This window comes from Lissotriton helveticus, chromosome 4_1, assembly GCF_964261635.1.
Source record: "Lissotriton helveticus chromosome 4_1, aLisHel1.1, whole genome shotgun sequence".
In the NCBI taxonomy this organism is placed as follows: domain Eukaryota; kingdom Metazoa; phylum Chordata; class Amphibia; order Caudata; family Salamandridae; genus Lissotriton; species Lissotriton helveticus.
Genome location: NC_136063.1, coordinates 466,682,189 through 466,709,995, shown reverse-complemented (window position 1 = coordinate 466,709,995; position 27,807 = coordinate 466,682,189). Strand labels below are relative to the sequence as shown.

The window sequence follows — 27,807 nt, the reverse complement described above, 5'->3', positions numbered from 1 at the left end:
GAGGTAAGAGGGGAACAAGCCAGCATCGTTCTCTCTGGGCAAGTTATGAGGTGACACTCCACGAAACCATGCTATGAAAGACCTACAGATGGGAGGTAGATATGTTTGCCAAATACAGAGCATCCTGAGCCAGGACAAGGTGTACTCGCCCTTGGTGGTGAGTGCTAAATGCGAGCAAGGTATAGGAGCCCCTTCACTGATTTGGAATGGCAAAATGTTCTGAGATAGGAATATATTGCAAATAGTAATACCCTGTTTTAACGGATACAAATCAAGATATTCAATAGAGCAAATTTTACTCCTCTAGCTCTCAGTAAAATCTACCCGACACATACAGGGAATACCCGAGATGTAAGGCATCCAGCAGTGGAACTGCTAACACATATGGTCCTTCCAGTAATCACACAATATTGGAAAATGATCAGAATCTTTAGCTACGATCCCAGGGTTCAATCAATCATGACATTTGTAAAGCGCGCTACACACCCGTGAGGGTCTCAAGGCGCTGGGGGGGGCTGCTACTGCTCGAAGAGCCAGGTCTTGAGGGGTCTTCTGAAGGCCAGAAGGTCCTGAGTCTGTCGTAGGCTGGTGGGGAGTGTTCCAGGTCTTGGCGGCGAGGTAGGAGAAGGATCTGCCACCGGCGGTGGTTTTCCGGATGCGTGGAACTGTGGCGAGGGCGGCGGTGCGGAGGCTGCAGGTGGGGGTGTAGAAACTGAGACGGTCGTTGAGGTATGCTGGTCCGGTGCTGTGTAGGGCTTTGTGTGCATTGATGAGGAGTTTCAAGGTGATCCTCTTGTTGATGGGGAGCCAGTGCAGGCCTCTCAGGTGTTGTGTGATGTGGCTGCATCGGGGGACGTCGAGGATCAGTCGTGCCGAGGCTTTCTGGATGCGTTGCAGCCATCTCAGGAGCTTGGTTGTTGTTCCTGCGTAGAGGGCGTTCCCGTAGTCTAGTCTGCTGGTGACGAGGGCCTGGGTGACGGTTTTTCTTGTGTTGGAGGGGATCCATTTGAAGATCCTGTGGAGCATTCATTCGGAGGGTGTTGAAGCAGGAGGCGTAGACGGCGTTGACCGGCTTGGTCATGTGGAGAGGGCGGAGTCGAGGATGACCCCGAGGTTACGTGCGTGGTCGCTGGGTTCTGGGGCTGTTCCTAGCGATGTAGGCCACCAGAAGTCGTCCCAGGCTGAGGGGGTGCGGCCGAGGATGAGGACCTCCGTTTTGTCTGAATTCAGCTTCAGCCTGCTTCCGGTTGAGAGTGGAGTGCTCCATGAAGCACTGTGTACTGGTGTTACATCCTGCATGTAAAAAAAGGAAAAATAGGATATAGATTTGTGTCACTAGTATTACTGTTAGCAAAGTACGGAATCATACCTTGGTTGCACCCAGGAGTCTCCCTCCTTTATCTCTGTGGTTTGGGGATGTCTGGGAATGGATGGTGGGCAAGGAGCTCCACCGCGAACTGGCTGTAACGCATGACAGGGATCAAGAGGATATCTGAATCAGGCGGATGATGATCAGCATGCTCCTAGACTAGGAATCTTATCTGGAGAGACAACCCCACAAAGCCCTAAGGTAACCTGTGATGGTGGTACTGATTGGTAAAGCTGGACTTGAAAGATGCTTATTTTGCTGTGCTTATAGCAGAAAAATCCAGTATTCGTAATTCAGATGGTGCAAGCAACTGTTCATATTTGTGTGCATGCTTTTCGGTCTTTAGTCAGCAGCACAGTGCTTCACAAAGATCTTGAATCCAGTAGAAGCAGATTTCAGGGAAAGAGAAATCAGATTGCTAACTTATTATGACTGCATACTGAAAATATCCAAGGTGCCCAGAGAGCTGAAACAGCAGCTGTTTATAGTTCAGCTCTAAATCCAAACAACAGGGTCCCCAATTCTCAGGTCTACACTCACTGCACCTTTTCAGGGTCTATGAGGCCTTTGTTTTACAAATTACTACATTTTGCCATCTAGGGGATAGAAATGTAATCTTGAGCAGGACTTTAATGGCTGGTAGAGACTACTACAGCGGGCTCTAAGGCTATATTAGAACATTGGAATGTTGAGAGCGCCACTGAAGACAATGGAGCAGCAGTGGCCTATATGAAGTGGTATGAACACGCTATTCTCAACATATCCTGCCTCTTGAAAATATATTAGTTAGGCAGAAGAAAGGGAAAGGCGGAGGCTGAGCAGGAGAAGAAAACGAGTTACTTACCTGTAACTACGGTTATCCAGTATTGGTATCTTTCATAGATTCACATGCCTGAATCATTCCCCGTCGTCGAGGCGGGAGTCCCACGGTAAATAATATATATAATAGCAGTGCCTAAAATTTCTTGTAGTAGGCTGGAAAAGCCCAAAGGCCTAACTAGGCCTCAAAACTTAGCAGCCTATCTACATCATTATGTAAAAAGACCTGAAATAGTAGCCTCAGCCAATCAGCTGTCCTCACCCTCTAGAACCTTCCCAGCCCAGGCAGTTCTCCTCAGATTTTCCCAGCACAAGTGAGAATTAGTATCCATAGAAAGAACTGCCCTACCGGGGAGGAGGGTGGGTGCATGTGAATCTATGAAAGATACCAATACTGGATAACCGTAGTTACAGGTAAGTAACTCGTTTTCTTATCCAGTATTAGGGTATCTTTCATAGATTCACATGCCTGAATCAGAATAGCAAGCAGTAACATCATGTCTGTCGATAGAGGAAGGTGGGAGACAAAGGAAAAACATATATCTATCCCCACTCAACCAGGAAGGTAATAGAGTACAAAACCTGTTTAACATAACATATGCATCAAAACCTTCAAAATATGACTGATAGGACAGCATTATAAATATGTAAACTTTAAAGCAGTATAAGAAAGACTATAAGCTATCCAACCTTAGTGAAGAAGATGCTGCAACACTGCATCACCAACAGCTGTGTCATCCTGAACCGCCGACTGCAGACAGTAATGTTCGGTAAAAGTGTGGACACTTTTCCAAGTAGCAGCTCGGCAAATGTTCTCCAGCGTCACTCCAGCGAAAAGGGCCGTAGATGTCGACACTGTTCTTGTGGAATGAGCTTTGACCTTCCTTGATAAAGGTCTGTTGGCCTTGTCATGACAGAAGGTAATTGTAGAAGACAACCACCTGGCAATAGTTGCTTTTGTGACAGCTTGACCGAAGGTGGTTCTTCCATAGGCAACAAAAAGTTGTGTAGATTTACGGATGTCTTTTGTTTTCTGCAGATAACATTTCAAACACCTTTTCACATCCAGAGAATGTAAAACCCTCTCTGCAGGAGTTTTTGGATCCGGGAAAAAGGTTCTGAGTTTGACCGGTTGATTAATGTGGAATTGAGTTGGCACTTTAGGAATGAATTTTGGATTGGTCCTAAGCGTAACAAAGTCCTTAGAGAATTGCAGAAAAGGGTGAGTAATAGTGAATGCCTGTATTTCACTCACTCTGCGAGCAGAAGTAAGAGCCAACAGGATTGCAACTTTCCAAGTCAAAAACTTCAGTTCTGCTTTATGGATCGGTTCAAAAGGCCTTTTCAGAAGTTGGGAAAGAACAACATTAAGATCCCACTCCGGAGGAGGAGGACGAACTGGAGGGAAAGCCCGGAATAGTCCTTTAAGGAATTGTTTGATCAAAGAGGATGAACATAAGGATGGTTTGTTGGAATTCTTCCTGAATCTGGAAATTGCTGCCAGATGCACTTTAATAGAAGAAGAGGCTAGACCTGACTTAGCCAATGACAGTAGGTATGGAAGGATGGCTTCAGGAGGAGCCTGAAGTGGATGAACCTCATTATCTCCACACCATGAACAGAACCTCTTCCACTTGAAACGATATGTTTTGATGGTACTTTGCGCACGTGCTTGTGACAATATCTCCCTGCAGTCCGAGGAGATGTTTAGGTCTTTGAACTCTAGGAAGTCAGGAGCCAAGCGTGCAAGTGCAGTGATTGAGGATCTGGATGATGGATTTGACCTCCCTCTCTTGTCAGCATCGACACTGTCGGTCTGAGCCGAAACGGAGGTTGTTGAGATAGTAGGAGAAGCTCCTGAAACCAAAACTGCCTTGGCCAACGTGGAGCAATGAGGATGAGGGTGCAGTGTTCCCTCTTCATCTTTTGCAGCACCCTGGGAATGAGCGGAATCGGAGGATAAGCGTACGCAAACATTCCGGTCCATCTCATCAGGAGGGCGTTTCCTCTTGACCCCCGTCCTGGGAATCTGCTGGCATAAAACAGGCACTTGCTGTTCTGTTGTGTGGCAAACAAATCCAGCGTCGGCTTCCCCCAAAGCCGAAAAATTTTCTCTACTTGATGTTGTTCGAGTTCCCACTCGTGACAGCCCACAAACGTTCTGCTGAGACTGTCTGCTAGAGAGTTGCGAACCCCTTGTACATGCTCTGCCCTGAGGGATATGCCGTGACTTAGGGCCCATTCCCACATCTCCTGAGCTTGCAGTGACAGGGTAAGAGATTTCGTTCCTCCCTGTTTGTTTATGTAGAACATGCTGGTGGTATTGTCCGTACGCACCAGCACGGACGAATTCACAATCCTTGGTAGAAAAGCTTGTAGGGAAAGAAAAATGGCCCTTAGTTCCAAGATGTTGATGTGCATCTGTTGGTACTGATGAGACCATCTTCCCTGGATCCAAAGGTCCTGAAGGTGACCTCCCCAACCTTCCATGGACGCATCCGTAGTCAGGGTAAACTCCGGAATCTCTTGGAGAAAGGTGAGTCCCGGCGACAAGTTGTGTGCCTTTGACCACCAGAGAAGAGCCTGTTTCATTTTGACAGTGACTTTGATGCGGTCGTCGAATGATCCCTCGACCTGCTTCCACTGACGAAGTAACTCTTCCTGCAACGGTCTCATTCTGAGCCTTGCCATAGGAATGAGGTTGATCGCAGATGAACACATCCCCAGAAGGGAAGCATATATCCGAACTGAAAGTGACTTTTTTGCGGATATCTGTTTTGCTAGTTTTACGAGCTTGTTTTGTCGCTCCTGTGTCAGGTATGCCTTGCACTGGCATGTGTCCAAGACTGCACCCAGAAAAGTCAATTGTTGACGAGGTTGGAGCTGAGATTTCTTTGAATTGAGGGTCAGTCCTAGATTCGAGAAAAGTGAAAGCGTTCTGCTGACCGCTTCCATTGTCGATTTTCTGGTTGGACCTTTTAATAGCCAGTCGTCGAGGTATGGGAACACCTGCATTCCCAGGGACCTCAACATTGCAGCCACTGGAGCCAGGCATTTGGTGAATATTCTGGGGGCCGATTTGAGGCCGAACGGGAGCACTTTGAACTGGAAATGGACGCCGGCCACTTGAAACCTTAGGAATTTGCGGTGGTTCGGGTGAATAGGGATGTGGAAATATGCGTCTTGCATATCCAGAGAAGCCAGAAAGTCCCCTTCGTTGAGACAATTCAGAATGTCCTTCAACGTCACCATGCGGAAACTCTGTTTCTTTAGATATTTGTTGAGTTTGCGCAGATCCAATATCGGACGCCACTCTTCCGAATTTTTCTCCACGAGGAAGAAGCGAGAATAAAACCCCATCCCTTTTTGAGAAGGAGGGACTCGTTCTATCGCATTCTTGCGTTGCATCTTTAAGGCTTCTTTGAAGAGTAAGCGCAGACGAGGGGGAGGGGGACCCCTGGGCGGCGTTGTTGGAGGCTTCTGCAAAAACTCCAAAGTGTGTCCCTTGCTGACCAAATCCAGGACCCACTGATCTGAAGTTATCTTCCGACATTGGTGGTAAAAGGCGGAAATCTTGGCGCCCACGGGAAGGGAAAGGTGAGTGGCTGACATCCAGCAAAGCTCATTGGCGCTTGTTAGAATCTCGCCCTTGATTGCCTGAGCGTCGTTTCCCTCCTTGCCGAGAGAAAGAACCAGAGGCAGGCTGCCTGTAAGAAGATTGGTAATAGGGCTTGTTGTAGTTGGATTGATACTGTTGATTTTGTTGGTTGGAATAATTGCCTCTTGATGAGTAACCACCGCCTCTTGCTCCTCTAAAGGACCCCCTCTTGTATTGCAGGGTTCCCAGAGATTTAGCTGTATCGGTATCAGTTTTAATAGCCAATAAAGCGTCATCAATGTGCTTCCCAAACAATGACTCACCATCGAATGACATGTCCAAGATTTTGGTTTGGACCTCAGGTCTGAAAGTGGTTGCCTTGAGCCAACCTTGACGTCTAAGCACAATTGCTCCAGCCAATTGTCTAAAGTTGGTATTAGAAATGTCCAGGGCGCAATCAATAATTTCTGATGCCGCCCTTTCGCCTTCTTGCACAATTCTGCGCACCTCCATCTGTTGATCCTCCGGGATCAATTCAAGATATTCCGTGAGCTCAGACCACATTTGTCTATCATAACGAGCCAGGATAGCTAATGAATTAGCAGCCTTAATGGATGCTGCTGCATTTGCTGAAAACTTCTTTCCAATTGCATCAAGCCTTCTTCCCTCTTTGTCAGGTGGCGTTGAAATGGGAGCAGAAGGATTTTTGGACTTCTGCTGCGCAGCCTGAGAAATGACCGAATCCGGTCGAGGATGACCGATTAAACAAGCAGGAGTATCAGATGGTGCTCGATACTTTTTGTCTATCCTTGGCAAGACTGCCGGAATGGAAGCTGGAGTTTTCATTATGTTGAGGCCTTCCTTCCATATATAATCAATAATGGGTATGGCCCTGACCACTCTCCGATATCCCTCTTTAAAGTCATGTAAAAAGCAGTCCGACTGCTCAACTGTGACAACTAACTCAAATCGATTAGCAGCTCTCTGCATAATATTGTGGAAACCTCCAATATCTTCAGGTGGAGAGTCTGAAGGACGGGGAGGAGGTGGAGAAGGCGTAGGGATGATATAATCCTCCCAAGGATCCACCGGAGTGTTATCCGGTAACTCTCCCTCTTCCCTGCTGTCTTCACCATCATTGGAAGAACTGTCTACAACTTGAGGAAGTGGAGCAGTATGTTGTTGTGGCGACATTGGAGCTCTTGGCGACGGAGGTCTTGGCACAGTAACTGGAACAGGTGACCCAGCAGGAGCACCTTCATTGGATGGAAATCTCTGGCGATAATCTGCCAACATAGCCTGCAAATCCTGTATTAAGGAAGTTGGTAAATGTGTCGTGTCCTCAGACCGAGGAGGTCTAGTATGAGGGGACTGATATGGTGTTGAATAAACGTCATGCATATATTGTTCTTGAACTTCCTCTTCATCATCCTCCTGATATTTAATATTTAATTGAGAAGGGTGACGGGCAATCCCAAAGGGACCATCATCCTCTTCCCCTTCATCCGACTCTTCTTGCATGTATGTCTCCAAAATGTGCGATGGCAAAAGTGGAGAAATATGGGAATAATCCTGCCTTTTATACGTTTTCATTTGAAAATGAGTGAATTGTATCTTTGCTGGAGGGGAACCATGCATTCGATGAGCAGAAGACCCGGTAAACGGATTCTCCGTCGACGGTCCTGTCAATGTAAAAGATCTTGCCGTCGACGAGGCTGTCAATGGTATCGACGTCGACGAGTCCTTCGCAGTCGGGACCGTCGATAATGTCTTCGTCGACGAGACCGTCGTCGGAACCGTCGATGATGTCGTCGACGGGTCCCTCGTCGTCGGGACCGTCGATGGTATCTTCGTCGACGAGTCCTTCGTCGTCGGGACCGTCGATGGTGTCTTCGCCGACGAGGCCTTCGTCGTCGGGACCGTCGATGGTGTCTTTGTCCACGAGGCCTTCGTCGACGGGTTCGACGTTGGAGTGTTCGTCGACGAGTTCTTCGTCGACGAGACCGTCGATGATGTCTTCGTGGACGACGAGGCCGTCGATGGTGGCTTCGACGACGAGTCCTTTGGCGTCAATGGTTTCGTCGACGACGGCCTTGTGGTCGTCGACGGAGCAGTAGATTTAGTCGACGGGGCCTTCGTTGAGAAGGATTTCGACGACGGTAACTTGGATTTAGACAGCAATGGTGGTACAGACATCAAAGGTGACGTAATAGCTGAAGTGGTAACCATAGAAGTAGAAGAGGAGGTAGAAGTCCAAGTAGTAGTAGGTACAGACACCAGAGAGATAGTCTTAGCCTGGGTTGTACTCACAGTTGAAGAAGCCGGTGCACTCTTAGAGGGTTCTGAAGCTTTCTGAGAGGTTTTTAACTTTTACTGTCTCTCAGGAGAAGCATTCTCTGTGGATCTAGCTCTCTTGCTAGAAGTAGAGGCTTTGTCCTCATCATCTGTGGATGAAGACTTCAACCACAAAAGAACCCTTGCCTCCCTATCCCTGATGGTTTTCTGAGGGAAGGTACGGCAAATTCGACAGTCCTTCACCACATGTGAAGGGTGCAGGCAATATATACAGTCCGAGTGCTTGTCATCTACATGGACTCTCTTCTTGAAGCAGGTCCCACAAGGTTTGAAAAGAGCCTTCTTTTCCGACATTTTAAGGTTTGAAGATCAAAAAACTGAGTAGGCACTCAGGGAGACTCCCTTACACACGAAGTGCGGTGAAAATCTGAGGAGAACTGCCTGGGCTGGGAAGGTTCTAGAGGGTGAGGACAGCTGATTGGCTGAGGCTACTATTTCAGGTCTTTTTACATAATGATGTAGATAGGCTGCTAAGTTTTGAGGCCTAGTTAGGCCTTTGGGCTTTTCCAGCCTAGTACAAGAAATTTTAGGCACTGCTATTATATATATTATTTACCGTGGGACTCCCGCCTCGACGACGGGGAATGATTCAGGCATGTGAATCTATGAAAGATACCCTAATACTGGATAACACACTCAGCATTCACCATGTTAATATTGATAAAATTGATGCCCATGTTTATAAGGATACATTTGGACATAAGAACAAAATCGCATCACTAATATCAAATTCACCCTTCATGAACTCTCCATCAACCCAGACTAAGAAATAGGTGGTCAGGCAGGCTATGCGACCTAGGCCTGAGGTTATTACTGATGGACATGTCACAGGTGGGGTAGCACGTAGCCGGCAGATGAACGCGCAAACAGGAAACTCATATCGATCCCCCAGATGGGCGCAACAACACAATGGTTCAGGGAGATTAGCTCCAATAAAGCACACATGGACAGAGTGGTGTGCACATTCCAAAAACCCCATAAAGTTAGATACACATGAAGTTATGAACACACTGCCAATCAGGACACAGTACAAGCAGTGATCACACGCCTCTCATGCCGGACATCTGCACACTTTGTCCTTCAGCTTTTAAATTTGGAGCCGGCCTTTCATGCTCATATAGCCCGCTATAGTGAGCAATAAAGCGACATGACCCTCAATGTCACTCTGAATAACGTGGTAGTCCAACCATGTGCATGGTCAGATCATTACACCATTAGCTTCAAGCTGCATGCTCTACCACTGGTCATAAACCCCTCTATTTCTAGAACCACCTTTAGAAATTGGAACCAGGTTGACCTGAAAGAACTAGTGGATACGCTTTCCTGTGAGCAGCCTGCCCTTGAAGGAGACTCATAACTGGCAAAAGGAGATCACTGACTGTCATAGGCCTTTAGCCTCCATGCGCCTTTACAGACTAAAATTTCACGCTCTAGGCAACACGAAGCATCGAAATGGTTTAATAAGGGCTTCAAAATACTTAAACTTCAGGCAAGTCAAGCCGAGCGGAAATGGCGAAAAACCTATATAGTAGACGAAAAAATTATCTACTGCAACTTTGCACACATACAAAGCCGCCATTCTGGAGGCTAAGAGAGTCTTCTTTACTAATAGGGTACTCGACTCACAATGGTTCTAAAGAAATCTTTAGGATTGTGAAAGAACTATCCAATCCGAGTCGCGTGACCCCACCTTTCACTGCCAGCCAAGAACTCTGTGATGACCTGAACTCCTTTGTGGAAAAAACAAAAATCCAAAATTCCATCGACCCAAATAACAGTAGAACCACAGACAGCATGGTCTATTCCAGTTCATCCTCCCTCAACATCTTCCCTTTGCTAGATCAGAAACTTCTTCTGGATCTTGTAGCAAAGGTCAAATCAGGCTCCCCCAAGGAGGCCTGCCCTATCAACATTCTGAAAGTAATCTATCGGACCTTCCCTGCTATTTTTCTTAGTTTTCTTAACCTCTCAATGTCCCACGGTAGTGTACAGCCTGCTTTCACAGAGGCGGTGGTCATCCCACTTAAAAAAAAAAACAAGCTTTGATCCCAAAAAACTGGTCAACTATAGACCCATCTCACTTCTCCCATTCCCAACTAAATTGCTGGAGACTCATGTAGCCTCCTGCCTTAGTTCCTTCTTGGAAGCCACCAAGTTCTTGGACACCCATCAGGCAGGCTATCGTCCAGCGCATTCCACAAAATCTTTGATTCTGTCTGTTCTAGATGACCTCAAAGGACAGGCTGACACTGATCGCACTCAGGCTCTGATCCTCCTCTAACTGTCTGCGGCATTTGACAGCGTAAACCACATAATTTTATTGGATCGTATTGCCGCAGCGGGTCTCGGGGTTCGGCATTTGACTGGTTCAGATCCTTTTTAGAGGACCGCAAACAGTCGGTGTGGCTCTCGCCGTTTAAATCCAACATGGTAGGTTTTGAGTTGTAGTGTCCCACAGGGCTCTTCCCACTCGCCTTTTCAATAATATATATATATATATATATATATATATATATATATATATATATATATATATATATATATATATTCTTGTAGATTCTGCATCCAGCGTTGCTTACACCACAGAATGACGGACCACCACGCAGCAAGTAAATATTCCAGGAAGTTTTATTCTCTCCTCTCACATTCTTTCTTAAGCATGACGCGTTTCGGTTAACGAGTAACCTTGATCACATAGCGATTATGCAGTAACCTTCCCATTAAATACTTGTTTTTTTACACCCATTTGTACCACGTGATAATGAAAAGTGAAAAAATACTGATGTGGATAATACATTTTTTTCTCTCTTTCTGGCATGCTTTACAACCTTCCAATATTGTAAATTGAAATGATGATAAATACATATTATTTTGATAAGCCATATCATATGAGATGTGCAAAATATATGCCATAAATATTAAATAATCAATAAATATGAACAGATATGCTATTTCATAACAATTTAAAAACATCTAAAATTCATTTCATTTTAGAGCATTAAATATAGCAGCCTCAAATACTGTGTGCAAACTTCGCAATTCAGTTTTAAATATATATATATTCCGATATGCTGGCTGTCCTTCACTTGAGAGCACACAAGAAAGCAGCGGAGATAGCCAGTCCCAATGCCAGGTACAGTTGCAGTTCTCGTGTCTGGTTCATTAAAAGCAGTCTTTCGTGTTTGCCTGACGTGTTTCGTAGAGTTACTTTTTCAAAGGCTGTACACGGAAAAAGCGTGCCTCGGTGTGCATACTTCCTTTTTTATTTATCCATTATGACACACCCCTGGATGGGGTCGCTCCAATGAGTCTGTGTAAAGGCATTATGGGGGAAGTAGTGCATCGGATTACACCTCGCATAGTAGCAGTGCACATTTCCTGCCTATCCAAGCTCACTCTGAGCCCCAGTCACTCGACAGCAACTTCAATCCTGCGCCCTTTCTCCGAGACGAGGTTAATTTTTGAGAAACTCACGGCCCCCCTGTTGATTCCGGGGTGGTGCTTGACTCGACGGCCGGACCGCCGCCATAGATTCCGATATGCTGGCTGTCCTTCACTTGAGAGCACACAAGAAAGCAGCGGAGATAGCCAGTCCCAATGCCAGGTACAGTTGCAGTTCTCGTGTCGATTTTTGTCGCTTATGGTCTTGTGTTAAGTCTATATAAAGAATACTTATTTTTATAAAACCTGTGTTGTGTCCATCTGTAGTGTTTTCACTGTATCACTGTGTATATTCACAAATGCTTAACACACTGCCTCTGAGATAAGCCAGTCTGCTCGTGCCAAGCTACCAAGGGGGTGAGCAGGGGTTATTAAGGAGTGTAATCCCCATATCCTGACTTAGAAGTAAGGGTCCCTATTTGGACAAAGGTGAATACCATTGCCAACTAGAGGCCCCCAGATCTAACATTGTTAGCAGCGGTGGGATTTGGACTTTGCATTTATGTTTCATATACAGTATTTGGTGTACACTACTAGTGAGTGCAGACCAAACGCGACCACATACTTTTTTTAGAATCTTTTTCCTTGGACTGTTAGTTTTTCCTGAAAACTCCCAATTTTTACTAGCATGAGTAAACCAGCATCTGTTGCATAGATGGATCTTGAATTTGAGGAAGAGAGGTTGGATACCTACACTGTGAAAAAGCTCAAACATCTGTGCAGGAAATTGAAAGTTGCTACACCAGGCATTTCTAAAAAGGATGACTACCAAAAGGCGCTGAGGGCCTGGATAGAAGCAAGAAATGCCCCATATCTGGTGGTGGAGCCAGTTGGAGATACAGATGGGCCCATTGAGAGGCCAGTGTTTTCAGCTAGGGGAGGGGGACTCTTTCCACCTGGCAGCAGTATCTTTTCCAAAGGTCTGTCCCCCTGAGAGCTGGGAGACAGGGAAAGAAATAGGGCACTGAAGCTGGAGTTGGCTACGCTTAAGATGAAGAGTCAGAGGGAAACAGAATATAACAGGTTGTCTTTGGAAAGAGAGAGAATGAGAATGGAACATGAGAATGTTGAGTGAGTTAGAAGTCAAGGCCAAGGGCTTAGAAATCAATCCCTCTGGTGGCAGCGCACCATCTGTGCCTTCAGAAGGCAGAGTACATTTTCCCAAGGATGTCATCAAAGATTTCCACAAAAGTGAAGATATTGGGCAGTGGTTTGCAGTCTATGAGATAGAAATGTTGGCCCACCGGGTCCCTGAGAAGTATTGGGGAGCGGGGTTGTGGGGCCCTTGCTTAAAGATCTCCACTGGCTCCCAGTGGAGCAGCGAGCTATGTTTAAAACTGCCTGCATTCTTTTTAAAGAAATCCAAGAAACCGGCTCTAGATTCATAGTCTTGCTACTCAGTAAGCATCTATCCAAGCGCACTATGAGATCTATGCATCAGAACCTTTAGATGGTGCCCAGAATTAGACGTAAACGCGTTGGTGGGACCCGATTCTCTTTTCTGGATCCAAAGCTCTGGAATGCACTTCCTATCTCCCTCATGCTTGAGGTTGATTGCCTTCGGTTTAGGAAACAACTTAAGACCTGGTTGTTTACCCTGGTCTACAACTAGATGCTACTCTACTGAACTGTTCCCCCATCTAGACTCCACAGCGCCAAGAGACCTGTTTGGTGTACGTGCGCTATACAAATTCCCATCTAACATAACATAACATGACAATATAGGAGAGAGTTAGTCATTGTAATAAAACCTACACCGGGATATGCGCTCGAGGAGTACAGTAAATGTAAAACACCGAAAAATACTGGACAAAATGAAAAACAGTGGAAAGTGCTGCTAATGATCTCCTATAAAAAAATAGCTCCGAATACCCATGTCAAAAATATTAAAGGCAAACACACAAAAATGCTCCTAGTTCACGATCAAAAATATATGTTGTTCCCGCCAGAAACTGAGTTATTATTTTGGGACGGGAACCCCCATCAACTCTGGTTAAGTGAAAACATAGTTCTGTTAGAATCTCTGCTCAGCCACTGGTAGCTATGACACATGCAGCAGGCAATCATCAGAAAAGTGCATGCTGAGTTCAAGAAATACCAAGAATTTTAAAGTAAAGAACTAATATTAAAATTCTCAATCCAATTTAGAAACAAATAGTACACTTTAATGAGCTAAGCACAACAAGATCAAAGTAAGTTTGGGTTAAAATTGGACCAAGAAAAAGTCAAGCACTATCAAAAAAAAAAACTGTGTGATGGACTGGGACCTAAGAGCAATTTCAGGCTGAATGCTACAGAGCAAAGCTCAGATATCAAGCAGGTTGTCTTGGTCAGAGGTTGTATCTTCAGATTTAAGTCTCCAACAGTTCAAAAAGCTTCTTCTGTAAGTCCCTGCAATCCCTGTGCCTCAGGGCAGGCCCTGGACACCATGTCTCTTTCCTTTGTGTGTCCCTGAAGGAGGTAAAAAAGAGGGCAACCATTGGACACACACAGCAATTCCAATCCCTGGGTGCCTGCAGGATTCAGAAGTCCTTATGTGAGACCTCTTCTTCCACCAGGAGTCAAAAGTCAGAATTCTTCCAGCAGGACCACCTTCTTCAAATTGAGTCTTCCCAGGTCCGGGAATGTTCTGAGGAGGCAGTGGCTGAGGTGCCGTATTTATCCAGTGCCCTTGCCAGTAATTGGAGAAAGTTTTCCACCTGATCCTAACTATTTTCTAGCAGTTCCTCTTCCCACCTCGTTTTGCAGCGCTACTCCCTTTGAGTTACTAGAACAATAGAGGATTCCCTGTTTCAATAAGGCAGACAGACAGGCCAGTGTTTGGCTATTTGGCCACTTCCCAACCTGTCAGGGTCAAAACTGGTTTGTCCTCCTACTGCTGTTGGATCCGGACTGCATGGCAAAGTACTGGGGATGAACTTGGGAATCCCTCCCTGGCATTTCCAAGTCAAAAGAAGTTGGGATAAAGGAGCCTTGTGTCCTCTCAACTGTTCCTGTCCACCACCAGATAGCTAATCCCTACTAAGAGGTCAGCAGTTCCAACACACCGGACATTCCTGGGCTCAGGGGCAAGCCAATGTCCTCTGATCCAGAGACGTTAACTTCTAGCCAAGGATATGTATTTCAGTTCTGGAGATGTGATGTGTGGCAGGATTGGTTTAAATCTAGTCCTGGCGCAGGCAGCCTAAAGTACATGTCACAAAGTTACTTTTCTGCTTAAACTATCAAAAAATGTATTTCACCATTAAGTCAGATTTTTTAAATTCTGCATTTATTTAGCCCTTTGCTAAGCAGACTTGGAAAATAAATATTTTAATCCCACCTAGGCCTGCTGGAGAAAAGTCTAGCCAGGTTGATACAATGAAATAGCTTTTGAATTTCACTGTTAGGGCACACTCATCAAAATATAAAGTGTGCCTTTTTTTTTTACATGTTAGCACCCTACCATGTGGGCCTACAAGGCTTATGTCTGGGGTGATTTACAAATATTTAAAAAGTATTTTCCTACATGTCAAAAGCATATTCTTGCCAGTGTAACACTTCAGTGAATTTAAACTGCACCTTGACAAAGCACAGTGGTGCTCCTGACAGAAATATATTACTGTTACATATGTGGATGGTGTAAGTATACACTTAAACCCATGTGACACTGAACATTCCAGCCAATAGGCACACTGCAGGTACCAGTTACAATGGATATATAAGTAATTAGATCAAGTAGGGAATTCCAATGTACAACATGTTTTAAAGGGGAAGCACAGCTACATTACTACTTTTTAGCAGCGGTACAATGCACAGAATCCCAAAGCCAACAAAAATACAATCCAGAAAAAGGCAAAATACATGGACCATGTAGAAAAGGCAGATTTGCTCCAAAACCCAAAATTTTTATTTAAAATAATTTGCGTTCGATCATATTGAGGCAAAAAGCAAAGATTAAGCACATATTGAAATATTACATAAGCAAAACTCATAGGCTGAAGAGAACACACACACAAAGAAAGATATATATATCAGACAACAGTCAACAACGTACAGACATATGCAGTGATCAAGGAACCCATTAAGCCTGCACTAGGCGATTAGCATTTCACAATGCATTAATGTCTGAGGGCCTGATTTAGGGTTTGGCGGTGAGGGTACTCAGTCACAAAGGGAAGTAAGGACCCGCTTTGCCAAACTGTAGTTTCGCCCACCTCATTTAAAGTTGGGCGGAACAGAAATGTGTCAGTGGCTGAGACTAATCCATCTCTGCTGCTGACCTACATCTCCGATGAAGTAAGGGCCAACTGATGTTGGCCACCACTTGACCGCTTGCCCGGTTTAGAGTGGGCGGTCAAAATTACCATTTTTCACTATTAGTTAAACTGGTCATTTTGGTAAGGGGCATTGAAAACATGTAAATGTTCCCCAAGGCAGGAAGCAATCTCCCATGGCGATAGGGTTATTTTGCAATCTTCAAAAGCTAAATTCAGCTTTGGGATTTTGGAAGAAAAAAAAATATGATTGCAGGTTTGCCATACAGTTCCGGTTCACAAAGCTGTACGTGAAACTTTTAATGCATTGATAGGAACCGTTGTGACGGTAGTTCCTGCCAATGCAAGAGATGTTCGCTTGTCTGGCGCACATCTCTACTAAATTTAGCAGGTAGAGTACTTTCGGCATGGCAGCAGTCAAGTACTCAGCCTTGCAGATGGTACATACTCCATCTGCCGAAACAGAAATGAGGATGTGAAAGTTATATTGGGATATTGTACACATTGTTTACAAAGTCAGAGGCATAGCTTTCGCCGCTTGCTTCAAAATTATTTATCAGTGGTTTTCAGTATGTCCTACTAGCCTCCCTTCATGAAGGTTTTGCCTCCTACTTACCAGTTATCAATTACAGTGTGGGTAGAGGAAGGGATACTGTAAATCCGATGGCATTGACAACTTCACCTCACCAGCAGACTAAACAAAAACACCATTTCAAGATGATGTCCCTTCCGTGCTTCCTATATGTCCTGCCAAACTCTCCTGACCTGTGCCCGACTAGGTTCTTCAGGGAAATAAAGAGCATCCAAAGGGACCTGCTGTGGGACGGTAGACCACGTATAGCACTACACAAACTCACGCTCGGGTGGTATGACGGAGGCATAGGGCTCCCAGATATCAAACAATCATTTGCAATGAAATAGGTCTCGCAGTTACGCAAGTTTGAGCTATTGGCATTGTAAATGGTTACGCCTTTTATTTTGGTATTGGTTTTTAAAACCTAAATAAAAGACATTGTCATTTACAATGGCAATAGCTTAAACTCTCGTAAATGCGAGACCTATTTAATTGCAAATGCTTGTTAGCAATGTTGTAGCAAGGTTGCCACTGGGCCAAATGCCAACAAGGAAAAGGGGCATGGTTGGCAGCAGGAGACAGCCAATGACGAGACTAAGCCCCAGCGAAACCTTTTTTAAATAATTCCCTTTCACTGTGTATGTTTACGGAATTAGCAATTTGTTCCCCAATCTCTTTCACATGGGATCGCAATATGCACTGTGCGCATTACCCAGAGGCATATCTATCAGGAGTGAAGAAGCAGGTGCAGTGACACCGGGGCTCAGCAGTATAAAGGGCCTGTTGCCCCCTACTTATTGCTGATTTTTGTTACCAAAGCAGGACATGGAGGGATGGTGTGGTGCATTCTCCTTTCTTGCATTCGGGCCCCTGGCACCCTGGTTACTCCTCTGCTGGTAGTACCACAAGTCAGGGCACATTTCTGCGAAGGAAATCTGTGCGACATTGTGTAAAAGTACACACGCTGTTTTTACATATATGCTGTGTAAAGGCTGGATGTGTGAATAATGAGTTCTTGTTTATCCAGGGATGCAGAATATAAAAAACATGGTGATTTCGGGCACGCACATGTCCTTTACAAGTCAGTTCTTGACTGTTTGGGTATCGGAACAGGGAGGAGGGGTGGCTGTCAGATCTAGTGTTGAATCCCAGGAAGAGGTGTGTGTGGTGGGTCCGAGGGACCACCTGAAAGACAAAAGTACCCAAGCTGAATGTGGCCTGGTGCCAGGGGGTCGGACCCAGCAGGGAGAACTGATCTGCTGAGCAAGTCGGCATACTGAGACAACACCTATCCGGGGCTAAGTGAACTCGGGAGGGTGAGAGATGGGAGAGGGGCGAAAGAAGAGAAAACAATAGTTGGGGAGGAACTCGAACAGTAGGTGAAGAAAAACAGAGGAGCTGGAGTATGAAAAGCATAATCATGATGGGTGAGAGATAGGAACAGGGGGAGGGGGCAGGGGTGAGTGATGGAAACAAAGTGGAGGGTGTGAGGTGGGAACAGGGTGGAGGGGTGAGAAGAGGTTGGAGGTGATGAGAGACGGGAGAGGGTGAAAGTGAGAGATGGGTGGAGGGTGAGAGATGGGTGGAGGGTGAGAGATGAGAAGAGGGTGCATAGATGAGAGGAAGACAATAGTGAGGTGGATGTGACATATAGGAGCGGGGTGCAGAGTCCGGGGAATGCTGTACAGGGCGCAAGGTTAAGAAAGTAACAATAGTGTGAGGTGACTGGAGAGGGAAAGGAACCGGACGGATGAGTGAGAGAAATAAAGAGCAGTGGGCGAGGAGTTCAGATTGGGACAGTGCGGAGGTAGAGGTGGATGAGGTGAGAAAGAAACAAGCGGGTGGAGAAGAGATGTTAGGGGTAGTAATAGGCACCATAAGGGAAGGGTAAGGGTAGATGGGTGAAGGATCAGTGGATAGGTGAGGGATTGACGGATAAACCGGCGAGAGTCCCGGTCGGGTGATTGACGGGTAGAATGGGGAGAGAGGATGCGAGCGGATTAGGAGAAGCAGTTAAGAAAAGTGAGAGAGGCGGGTGCAGAGGTGAGAGCGATAGGTGGATGGGGGACTGCGGGAGGGAGCGGAGGGCCGATGGGTGAGTACACAAATTGAGGGATGAAAATCAGAGTAGTGACAACTTGGGGAGGAATGAGCGGTTGGAAAGTGTTAAGGGGTGGGGAGGAGTGGAACGGTCCAATGGTCGAAAGAAGTGTGGTTGAGTAGACAGAGCCAGGGTGGAGCGGTAGTGCCTGGCTGACAGTGGTGAAAGGGGGAGACCTGCAAGAATGTTGTGATGGGCGGAGGGGGAGGCAGGACGAAAGGCTGAAGTGTGTGGGAAGAAGTTAAGAGAAACTAGTAAAGGCTATAAACCTCCGATGTTTGGCATTCTGTAGCCCCACGGACAGAAATACGCAGGGAAGAACACTTTTGTGAAAGAACATGCTGACCAGTTAGAATAGAAAAAAAGGAAGTGGAAATTGTTGCCCAGAGCCTGTCATGGAAATCTTGAATATTTAAAAGTTATCGGGAGGGGGAGTGACCAGGATGGTGACGGAGTAGAACGCAGTGATCGGAGCTCCACCGGGTGCCTAGGCAGCTTGCTCATATAACCGCAGAGGAGGTGATTTCTCTCTGCATCCACATTCAGGGCACAAGTAGTGACCCAGCGACAGCCCAAACACAGACAGACGATGTCCACAGCAGCGAGGAGCGGGAGCACGAAGAGACTGGTGCGGAGGAACAGAGTAGAGAAGCCGGAGAATACTCTGGCACATTGTAAATCGTAGACTGGGATGGGACCAAAAACTCAAACTAGCCACTGCACTATGGGACACGGAGAAACTTGGCTCCCTTAGGAGAACAAAAGGGTTTGATAAGTGGGACCTCAATGGGTTGTCGAAAATAGGTGACCTCTGGGGGGTGGGCAAGGTGGACTTCAGCTGACACAGAATATTTCAGATACTTGCAAGTCCAACACTCCCTCCAATCTAACCTTCCAGAGGGGTCCTCCCCACTAGAATCCTCTCCATTGGAGGACAGACTACTTGACGGCTACCTGCCAGAAACTCGTCAACAACACTCCAGATCCGCTTGTACCCCTTGGGAGCGATGGGAGATGGATGGGCTAGAACTAGACAATGAGGAGTGGCAGGAGGCGGTTGCCCTCCCCACGGGAGGTCGTACTTTCATCCAGGCTTCGCCTTGTTCAACTTAAAATTCTTCACAGAATCTATGTCCCTGGACCCCGACCGGTGCACATGGGTGGGGCAAGTGATGGGCTATGCAGAAGGCAATGTGGCCTAGAGGGCTCCTTCCTACACATTATATGGGAGTGCGGGCTGATTCAGAAATATTGGAGGAAGGTGCACGAGTGCATGAGTACAGTTTTGGCAATTGTGATAAGGCCCGAAGCCAAGAGGTGTCTCTTGAATGTGTGGGAACCCACAGATCTCAACAGCAAGGGCACGCTATGGGCCAAGTTGGGGCAAATGGTGGCCAAATGAAACATTGCTCATTTATGGGGAGCGAAAGCACCGCCTACACTAGCAGCCTGGAAGGGGGACATGGATTGGTGTATGGTCAGGGAGAAAACTATCCATATAGCACGTGGTTGCCCTCAAAAGCGAATGGCTGTTTGGGGCAGGTGAAATGTATATCATGGAAATGTATGTGACCCCCCTGTTCTCCCCTCCCTTGGCGATCCAACTTCACCGTAAACATACTTAATAATCATGTCTCGCTATGTATAGAGTGCTGATGTGCAACAGTCATCTCCCCAGAACTGTGCAACTGGGGCTAATGTGTCTATGTATAGATGTAACTGTTACGTTTCAATAATAAAAACAGAACTTAAAAAAAAAATACCATGTAACATTCGGGTTCCACCAGGAGTCAGAATGGCTAGGCTATGAAGGTAAGGCCCACCAGCTCTGCGCTAGTGGCCGGTCACCTTATCCACAGGGACAAGAAGACAGATAGCATCACCCCTCTTACAAGGGCACCATGGCGATTATTTTGAAAACCTACTCTGTGATAAGAAAGCACTCCGCCAATAAAAGATAACAAGCATGTATGCAGTACTGGTGCAAAAACACCCTTTTGAACAATTAGCCTAATCCAGATGAAAACAATGATATCAATGCAACTGTGCATATACTAAGTCAACGTTAAAATGAACTAAACAAAGAATGTGGTGATTTTCGTAGACAAGAAATTATTCAATATTATCAATGACACCAAGTTCAAAGAGTTTCACCTAAGGAGATGAGTAATGTTTCTAGGAAGTAAAATTAACTGAGATTTGAAACTACTACCAACAATGTGAAAGGTGGATCATGAAGGGGTAAAATCAGCTGTTTAAAGAACACACCTTGTATAAATGTTTGTCCTCTTCCTCCTCTTGCTCCTCCGGTTCCACTATTTCCATGGCTTTGATCTAGAATGGAGAAGCAAGCAGTAAATATCTTTCTAGTCTCATTCTAAAACAGACATACACAAAACTACAAACCTTCAAATTCACGTTTAAAAATCACTGCTCTTCAATGGAGCAACTAGCAGCCTTCATGTTACACGCATTGTAAACGAGGATTTAAATATCAAGGAAGTGCACCACTGACAGACTAAATTAAAAAAAGTTGGAAACTTTTTGGAAGATGGGTCCGTTACTAAATTGCTGGTGGCAAAAACATGCCTTCTACTGTTGCAGTTATTCCTCTGGAGCTCCTTAAAGAATTAGTTACTTACCTATAACTCCAGTTCTCCAAATATTGGTATGTGAGGACATGGAATCGCTAGAAGCACAGTCCGAGCACTTTTCCCCTCACTGGTCTCCCTCTTCCCTTATGTATTTTCAGAACGTCTCCAGGGAGTATGGCCCCTTTAAATCTTGTGCCTACCCCAGTTAGGTGACAGGGTCACATGCTCCTTCGCGGAGGTTGAAGACTGAAGACGCCGCAGTGGGAGTTTGTTCTTGGGAACCGGCCAACAAGGAGGTGGAGACGCTCGTGAAAACCTTCGAGGTGCTACCCTGGAGAGACGCTACACCGCTACGAGAAGACGAGGAATCGGCTTTTACGAAGGAGGTTTCCTGCCAGGAAGAGAAGGCGGACGACGGAAGAGAAGGGCAGCCAGACCCTAGCTGGCACCGCGCAGAAGCCCGCCACGGCTCAGGAGAAGGGTCGTGGCTAACCAAGGTACGTGGACGCCTTGGGCTCGCTCTGGGAAGGGACCGGGGTGAACCTAAGGGAGGGACTGTAAAGGAGGAATAAGCCTCGACCGCTATTACCGTAGGAGCGCTAGCTACACTGGTGAAGGTAGTGGTGGCTTTTCACTGCACTCCCTCTGCCTTTCCCCGCGACATGCTTGAAACAACCTAGTATGTTTAGGAGCACATCCACCTCAGCTGAAAGAACTAAAGCTTCAGTCAATGAGTTGGAATTTAAGTTGTCCTACTGCCTCTCCACCAGGGCTCAGATTTCAAAGCATAAGTGTGAGAATAAATATGATGAGCCTCTGATCAGGGAGGAGGAAGAGTCGCATGTGAATACAGAAAAGATACCAAAGTTGGAGGACTTGAGTCACCGTTAATTAACTCATTTCTTCTCCAACATTAGATCTTTTATATATTCACATGCTTGAATCAGAAAAGCAGGCAGTAATATGTTACGAAATACAACAAAGAAGGAAGCAGGCTTACACTTCATGAAACCGGTTTCTTAGGACTGCCTGTTCCACTGCTGCATGAGCTTCTGCATCCACGTCTAGGCAGTAATGCTTAATGTACATATGCCTGCTCCTCTAGGTGGCTGCGTGGCAGATGTCTTTTAAAGGCACCCCAGCACAGAGTGCTGCGGTTGAAGCAGTGGCCGTATCGGCATGTGCCCTCACGCGCCCCTGAAGAGGATAATTGGCTTTGGCATCACAGAAAACAATACAGGCTCAGAGCCAGCGAACTATCCTCTCTTTGGATAGGGCTTGTCCTTTTCAAGGTTGACCAAATGATACAAATAGCTGGTTTGTTGTGCGTATGTCCTTTGTTTTGTCTAATAGAATTTGAGATATCTACTCAAGGCTAGGGAATGTAATGATCTTTCTGATGTTGAGGATTGGAAACAAAGGATCTAAGAATGACAAGCTCACTTAGATGGAAGTTAGTAAGCACTTTAAGAATGAATTTAGGATTGATTCAGAGTTTCACTTTGTCCTTCGTGAGCAGGAGAAAAGACTCTTTAAGGGGGAACGCCTGAATCTCTCCCTCTCTCTCCTTGTGTATACCAGAGACAAGAGTAGTGCTGTTTTCCTTCAGAAAAAATTAAAGTCTGCATGTATAGGGCCAAAAGGAGGTAAGATCAGCTGGCCGGTGACTATATTAAGCTAACCGGGGGTTAGAGAGTCCGTGGGAAAGTTTAACGACCAGCACATATATATTCCCAAGAAGAAGTGAAAAACACTACAATATCTATGGGTCTCATCAATCACTTGGCGCTCACAGCGTCTAATACACAAACAAGCAAGTTCAATAAGTTTGTGATGCTGTAGTCTCTCTATGGGAAGCCCTAGTTAACGGACGGAATCCTATCACGCACCAGAGGTGACATGCTTCATCATCTAGGATCTCCTCCCGCCTGTAAATCCTAGTACAGCTGAGGGCTACAACCCCCTCACTAAGAGGGAGGAGCTCAGGGATGTTTTGAAAGGTTCAATTGAATTCACTAAGATACATCAGATGAAGATCTATAGTGCAATACAAAAAGATGGGTGCAGTGCTTAAGTGAGACAAATGTGGTACATGGTGCAATCATGACTGAATATTTAAGAGCTAACTGCGCTCCTACAGGTTTAATAGTCACTAACATCCCAAGACTGTTTTTAAAAGACAAGAAATTCCTCAAAGATTGGTCGCTTATTGCATGGCGGTGATGGAGCAGATTTTATCTGCAGTCAGGCATTGTTTATTTTTGTGCTTCAGACAGACTGCATTTAAATTGCCACACACATTTTGGTGCAAGTTAAAACACAGGGCCCATGAAAAATATGAAAGTAAGGCCTAGTCAGTCTGAAATGCTTGTGCTGAATTAACATGTGTTTTTGCAGTGTAGAGAAAAGTGGCATTTTTAGCTTTGAAGATTAATAGAATGTGTTCTCTCTTCCCAGTTCATCCCTTGTAATCTAAATTCACTATTTCTGTCTTAAGAGACTTTGGCTTGTTGCATATTTGATATATATATATATATATATATATATATATATATATATATATATATATATATATATATATATATATATCCAAAGATGCCCCGTAATTGAAGACGCACTCACAGTAGATGTGTTCAGCATGAACTTTAATTTCCCAAACTGGCATTTTACATCCCAATAAATCTTGTGGCCTGACGCGTTTCAGAGCAACTTGCTCCTTTCTCAAAGGCATGCTGGCAGTTCACGAATGCTTCACACACCCTCTCTTTCCCTCTGCATTTTAAATAGTTCATTACCCTCAGGTGGGTTTCTCTGTTGATTTGCGCTGGTGCTGCATGCTGGGATTTGAAGTATGTGCAAAATAATTCTCACTCTCCAGTGGGTTCCGTGATTTCTGCCTCAATGACAGCATATTAAAACAAATCTTTTAGCCCTCCAGTGGGCCTCAGGAATCAAATCCGGTTTGTTTTTCAAAACATCCACTGTGCTTCCTTGCGCGGGGCGTGTGAGCTCTTGAGAGAAGGAACAGATTAGATCAGACATTCCGAGGGTTAGGTACAAGATCGTCACAGGTGCAGCCTTGGGCGTCCGAGGAGTCAGGTGGGGGGTTCCCTGCTCATTTTTTCCAAAGTCCTAGCACATCATATTTTGGCACCAGGCCACATTCCTTTAAGGTCTGGTGAAGGAGGGGTGCTTTCAAGGAGCAGCTCCTATCAGAGTGGCAGAGATGCAGAAGAGCAGCAACAGATAGAAAGGTTTTTTAGATTTAGATGCAAAACTTTAAGTTTATGATTTGACTAATTAATTAGGTCTGACAAGATATTAATTGTCTTATGCATTTATTTCTCTTTATGGGAGATTTTTGCAAACTATTGAATTATTGATTAGCCTTGCAAGATTATTTTTTCTTGCAAACTCTTTAAGAGTTTTGACTGACACTTTGCGCCACATTTTCTTTTCTACATGGGATGCTTATATGCAGACGGTAATGTGTTCTGTATTAATGCTATTTTTCCTGTTTTCCAAATTCTGTAACCTGATTGATATTTTACTAATGACTAAAGAGTCCGAGAAAAACTTTACTTTTGACTAGAAAATAAAACCCTTTAAAATACTCAACAACTCTCTTCATTGGCTTAAATAATAATTACATTTTTGACTGTTCATGATTATTTAAAGTCTCCTGAAGGTAATACATGGTGTGAAGGGCCCAACACCTTTTCAGCGGTAAAATAGAGGTAGCATGAGGGTTCTGCATTGAGAAGTTACCAGAAGAAATTACCGCTCTATCAGCGGTATACGAGAGATTGGTTAGTGCTGATAATAAGTACAGCTAAACGCGTAGCCGATACCATTCTTGTTCAAATACAAACCCTGGAGGCGCAGATTAAATCTGTAATTTCAGTTACTCTATTCAAAAAGAACAATGAGGAATCAAACAAAAACAACGAGTTTAAAGTCTCTATACTACTAACCAAAATTGAAAAATGTAAGAAGGACTTAGCTCGTTTTACCATGGAAAGGGTAAATCCATATACAGCTGATAATTATGCCTCTCCAGAGTTTAACAGTAAAGCCAAGCGCTATGGATCGAATTATTCATCCTCAGGAACTGATGAGTGGTCCAGCGACTCCGACTCCACAACTCAACAAGGACATGCTTCTAGAGGCCGTGGTCGGAGTAAAAAAGTTCAACAGAGAGGCCAATTCTTTGGACCCCCATCAACACAGTGGTGGCCCCCAGCACCATGGGGATACCCTAATATGCCTTTCCCTTCACAGACAATGCCACAACAGGTATTCACCCAATTTTACAACAACCAGCCTTTTTTAGGGTATGGCAAGAGGAAGACGGAGAGGCGAACATGCGCAGGTGCATTGCAACCCGCCAACATCACAACCGGGCACAAGCAGCAGAACCAGAGAGAACCTTCCAGGGACAAGCAGGGATTGAGTCTTGTTGTCAATCTGAGTAATCGGGTTTTGACAGCAGACAAAAAAGCTGCCCTTGACAGAGTACTGGGCTTTGTACCATATGTTCGAGGAGATCCATTCCAGACCCATTGCGAGCTCGCCCACTTTTTCAGAAAGCTTAGATTACATTTCTTTTTCAAGGACAAAGAAATAAATAATTCTATGAATGACCCTCTGAATTTTGGTCTAAGTAATCAGTCAACTTTCAATCAGTCATCTTGTGCCTGTCTAAGTTTTAACATTTGAAAAAGCAGTTATGAATGATATTGATAATCTGTGCACCACGACTGACCATTTTTTCAGCAACTTACCAACTAACGAAATAAGAGCACTACGCACTCTAGCTAGGCCATTTGGTCACCATCAAGCCAGCTGACAAGGGGGGAGCTATTGTGCTGCTGGACACCGCAGCATACAACACTAAATATATGGGTCAGCTAAGTGACATTGGCACATATAAACCTCTGAGTTCTGACCCAAGGCAACGTCTTAGTCCTAAACTAGAAGGATGGATCCTGCCCAGTGAAGCCAACTTCTTCACTACAAAGCATCCAGTTATGCCACCATTTTATGTATTAGCGAAGATACACAAGACACAAAGGCCACCTCCAGGACGCCTTATTATCTCGGGCATTGGTTCGCTTTTAGAGCCTTTATCAACATATGAGGACTTCGTTTTACGTCCCATGGTGAGTGAAATGCCCACTTACCTCAAAGATACCACAGACATTTGTGTTTTGAGAATCTTACCTGAGCTTGAGTTTTATGTTGAAACTGATTATTTAGTCTGTCGGTGTGGAATTGCTATATACTTGCATTCGCAGGAGGAGACTCTTGATGCCATCAGACGCCTGTTAGATAATTGTGACCTGGACTCCATTACACCTGTACAGTTTATCTTGGATTGTGCCAGACTGGCAACGAAAGAAAAAAAATTCAAATTCGAAGACACCATTTACCTTCAAACATCTGGGACCTCTATGGGGAGTGTCTTCGCCCCCGTCTGGCTAATCTCTTCATCCAAATTTTTAATATCATTAATCCTTTCCATAACCAAATCATCACATGGAAAAGATATATAGATGATGTTTTTGAGGTTTGGGAAGGTGAGGTAGTAACTATTATTGAACTACAAAATTGGCTGAATTCTAGAAATAATTTCCTCTGTTTCACAGTTGAATACAGCAAGAATAGTCTGCCTTTCCTAGACCTACGTATCTTTCCCAGTGAGAGTGGTCTACAAAGTGAACTTTACAGGAAACCTATGTCACGTAACTCATTGTTACTTTTCAACATCCCAAGTCAGTTCTTGACAGTTTACTGTATCGTCAATTTCTTTGGGTCAAACGGAATTGTTCTGGCACAGAATAATTCAATGAGCATGCAGAGTTACTGGTTAGGCAATTGAAAAATCGGAACTATCCTAAAAAACTTATTTGTCAATCATAGAAACGTGCTACTAACAACAACTGAGAAGCACTCTTGGAGCCTTAAGCACGGAAACCCAATACATCAAGGTTGCCATGTGTCAGCACTTTCAGTTCTATGTGCAATGATATTCAAAAAACAAAATGCAAACATTGGAAGATTCTCAACAACACTAATGAAAATATTACTCTACCGCTGTTCGCATTTCGAGTTCGAGTTTCAACCTCATAGATTCCTTGGTATACACACAACCTAGAACACCCATGAGGATTCCCTCAATTACAGGGACCTTATGGAATCTGCCCCTGGTTCAGGGACATTTTCCATGTTGGTCCTGTTCAGTCTGCCCCAGACCAAACACACCACAGAGATTGATATTGGGACCTCAAGACCGTGGTCTCAATTAAAGCACACAAACTGTAATAGCGACAAACTCATGTACCTAAAAAGTGGCCATGTCAACTCCAGTACGTGAGCATGAATGCTTGCACGGTCAAATTACGAATTTATGAGCACAAAAGTACAATACGATGTAACAAACAAGCCACTAAACTTATCAATAATTTTTTTTACATAAACACACAGCGGAGCTACTGAATTGGACTGTCCTGGAACAACCATATATACCCACACATATTTCAGATATATGCAAATTTTTGTTTGCTAAAGAACAACAATGGGTATTTAAACTTTAGAGTGACAAAAAGGGTCTTAACTACGATATACCTTGGACCCTCCTCTGATAAAATAAACATCATGTTTAGAGCCCTGGGGATTCTCCCATAAGCACTGCATACAT

At 44.9% G+C, this 27,807-nt stretch overlaps 1 protein-coding gene across 5 annotated transcripts in view; it reads right to left on the bottom strand.

Moving 5' to 3' along the window:
* C4_1H8orf88 (chromosome 4_1 C8orf88 homolog) overlaps nucleotides 1-27,807 on the bottom strand; it is an 847,684-nt gene that overhangs the window by 91,224 nt on the left and 728,653 nt on the right. For all 5 annotated transcript variants that reach the window (XM_078685592.1, XM_078685591.1, XM_078685590.1 and 2 more), the window contains one exon: nucleotides 20,782-20,847. In XM_078685592.1, coding sequence (XP_078541718.1) covers nucleotides 20,782-20,847 — 66 coding nt within the window. The remainder of the gene's footprint in view (nucleotides 1-20,781; nucleotides 20,848-27,807) is intronic.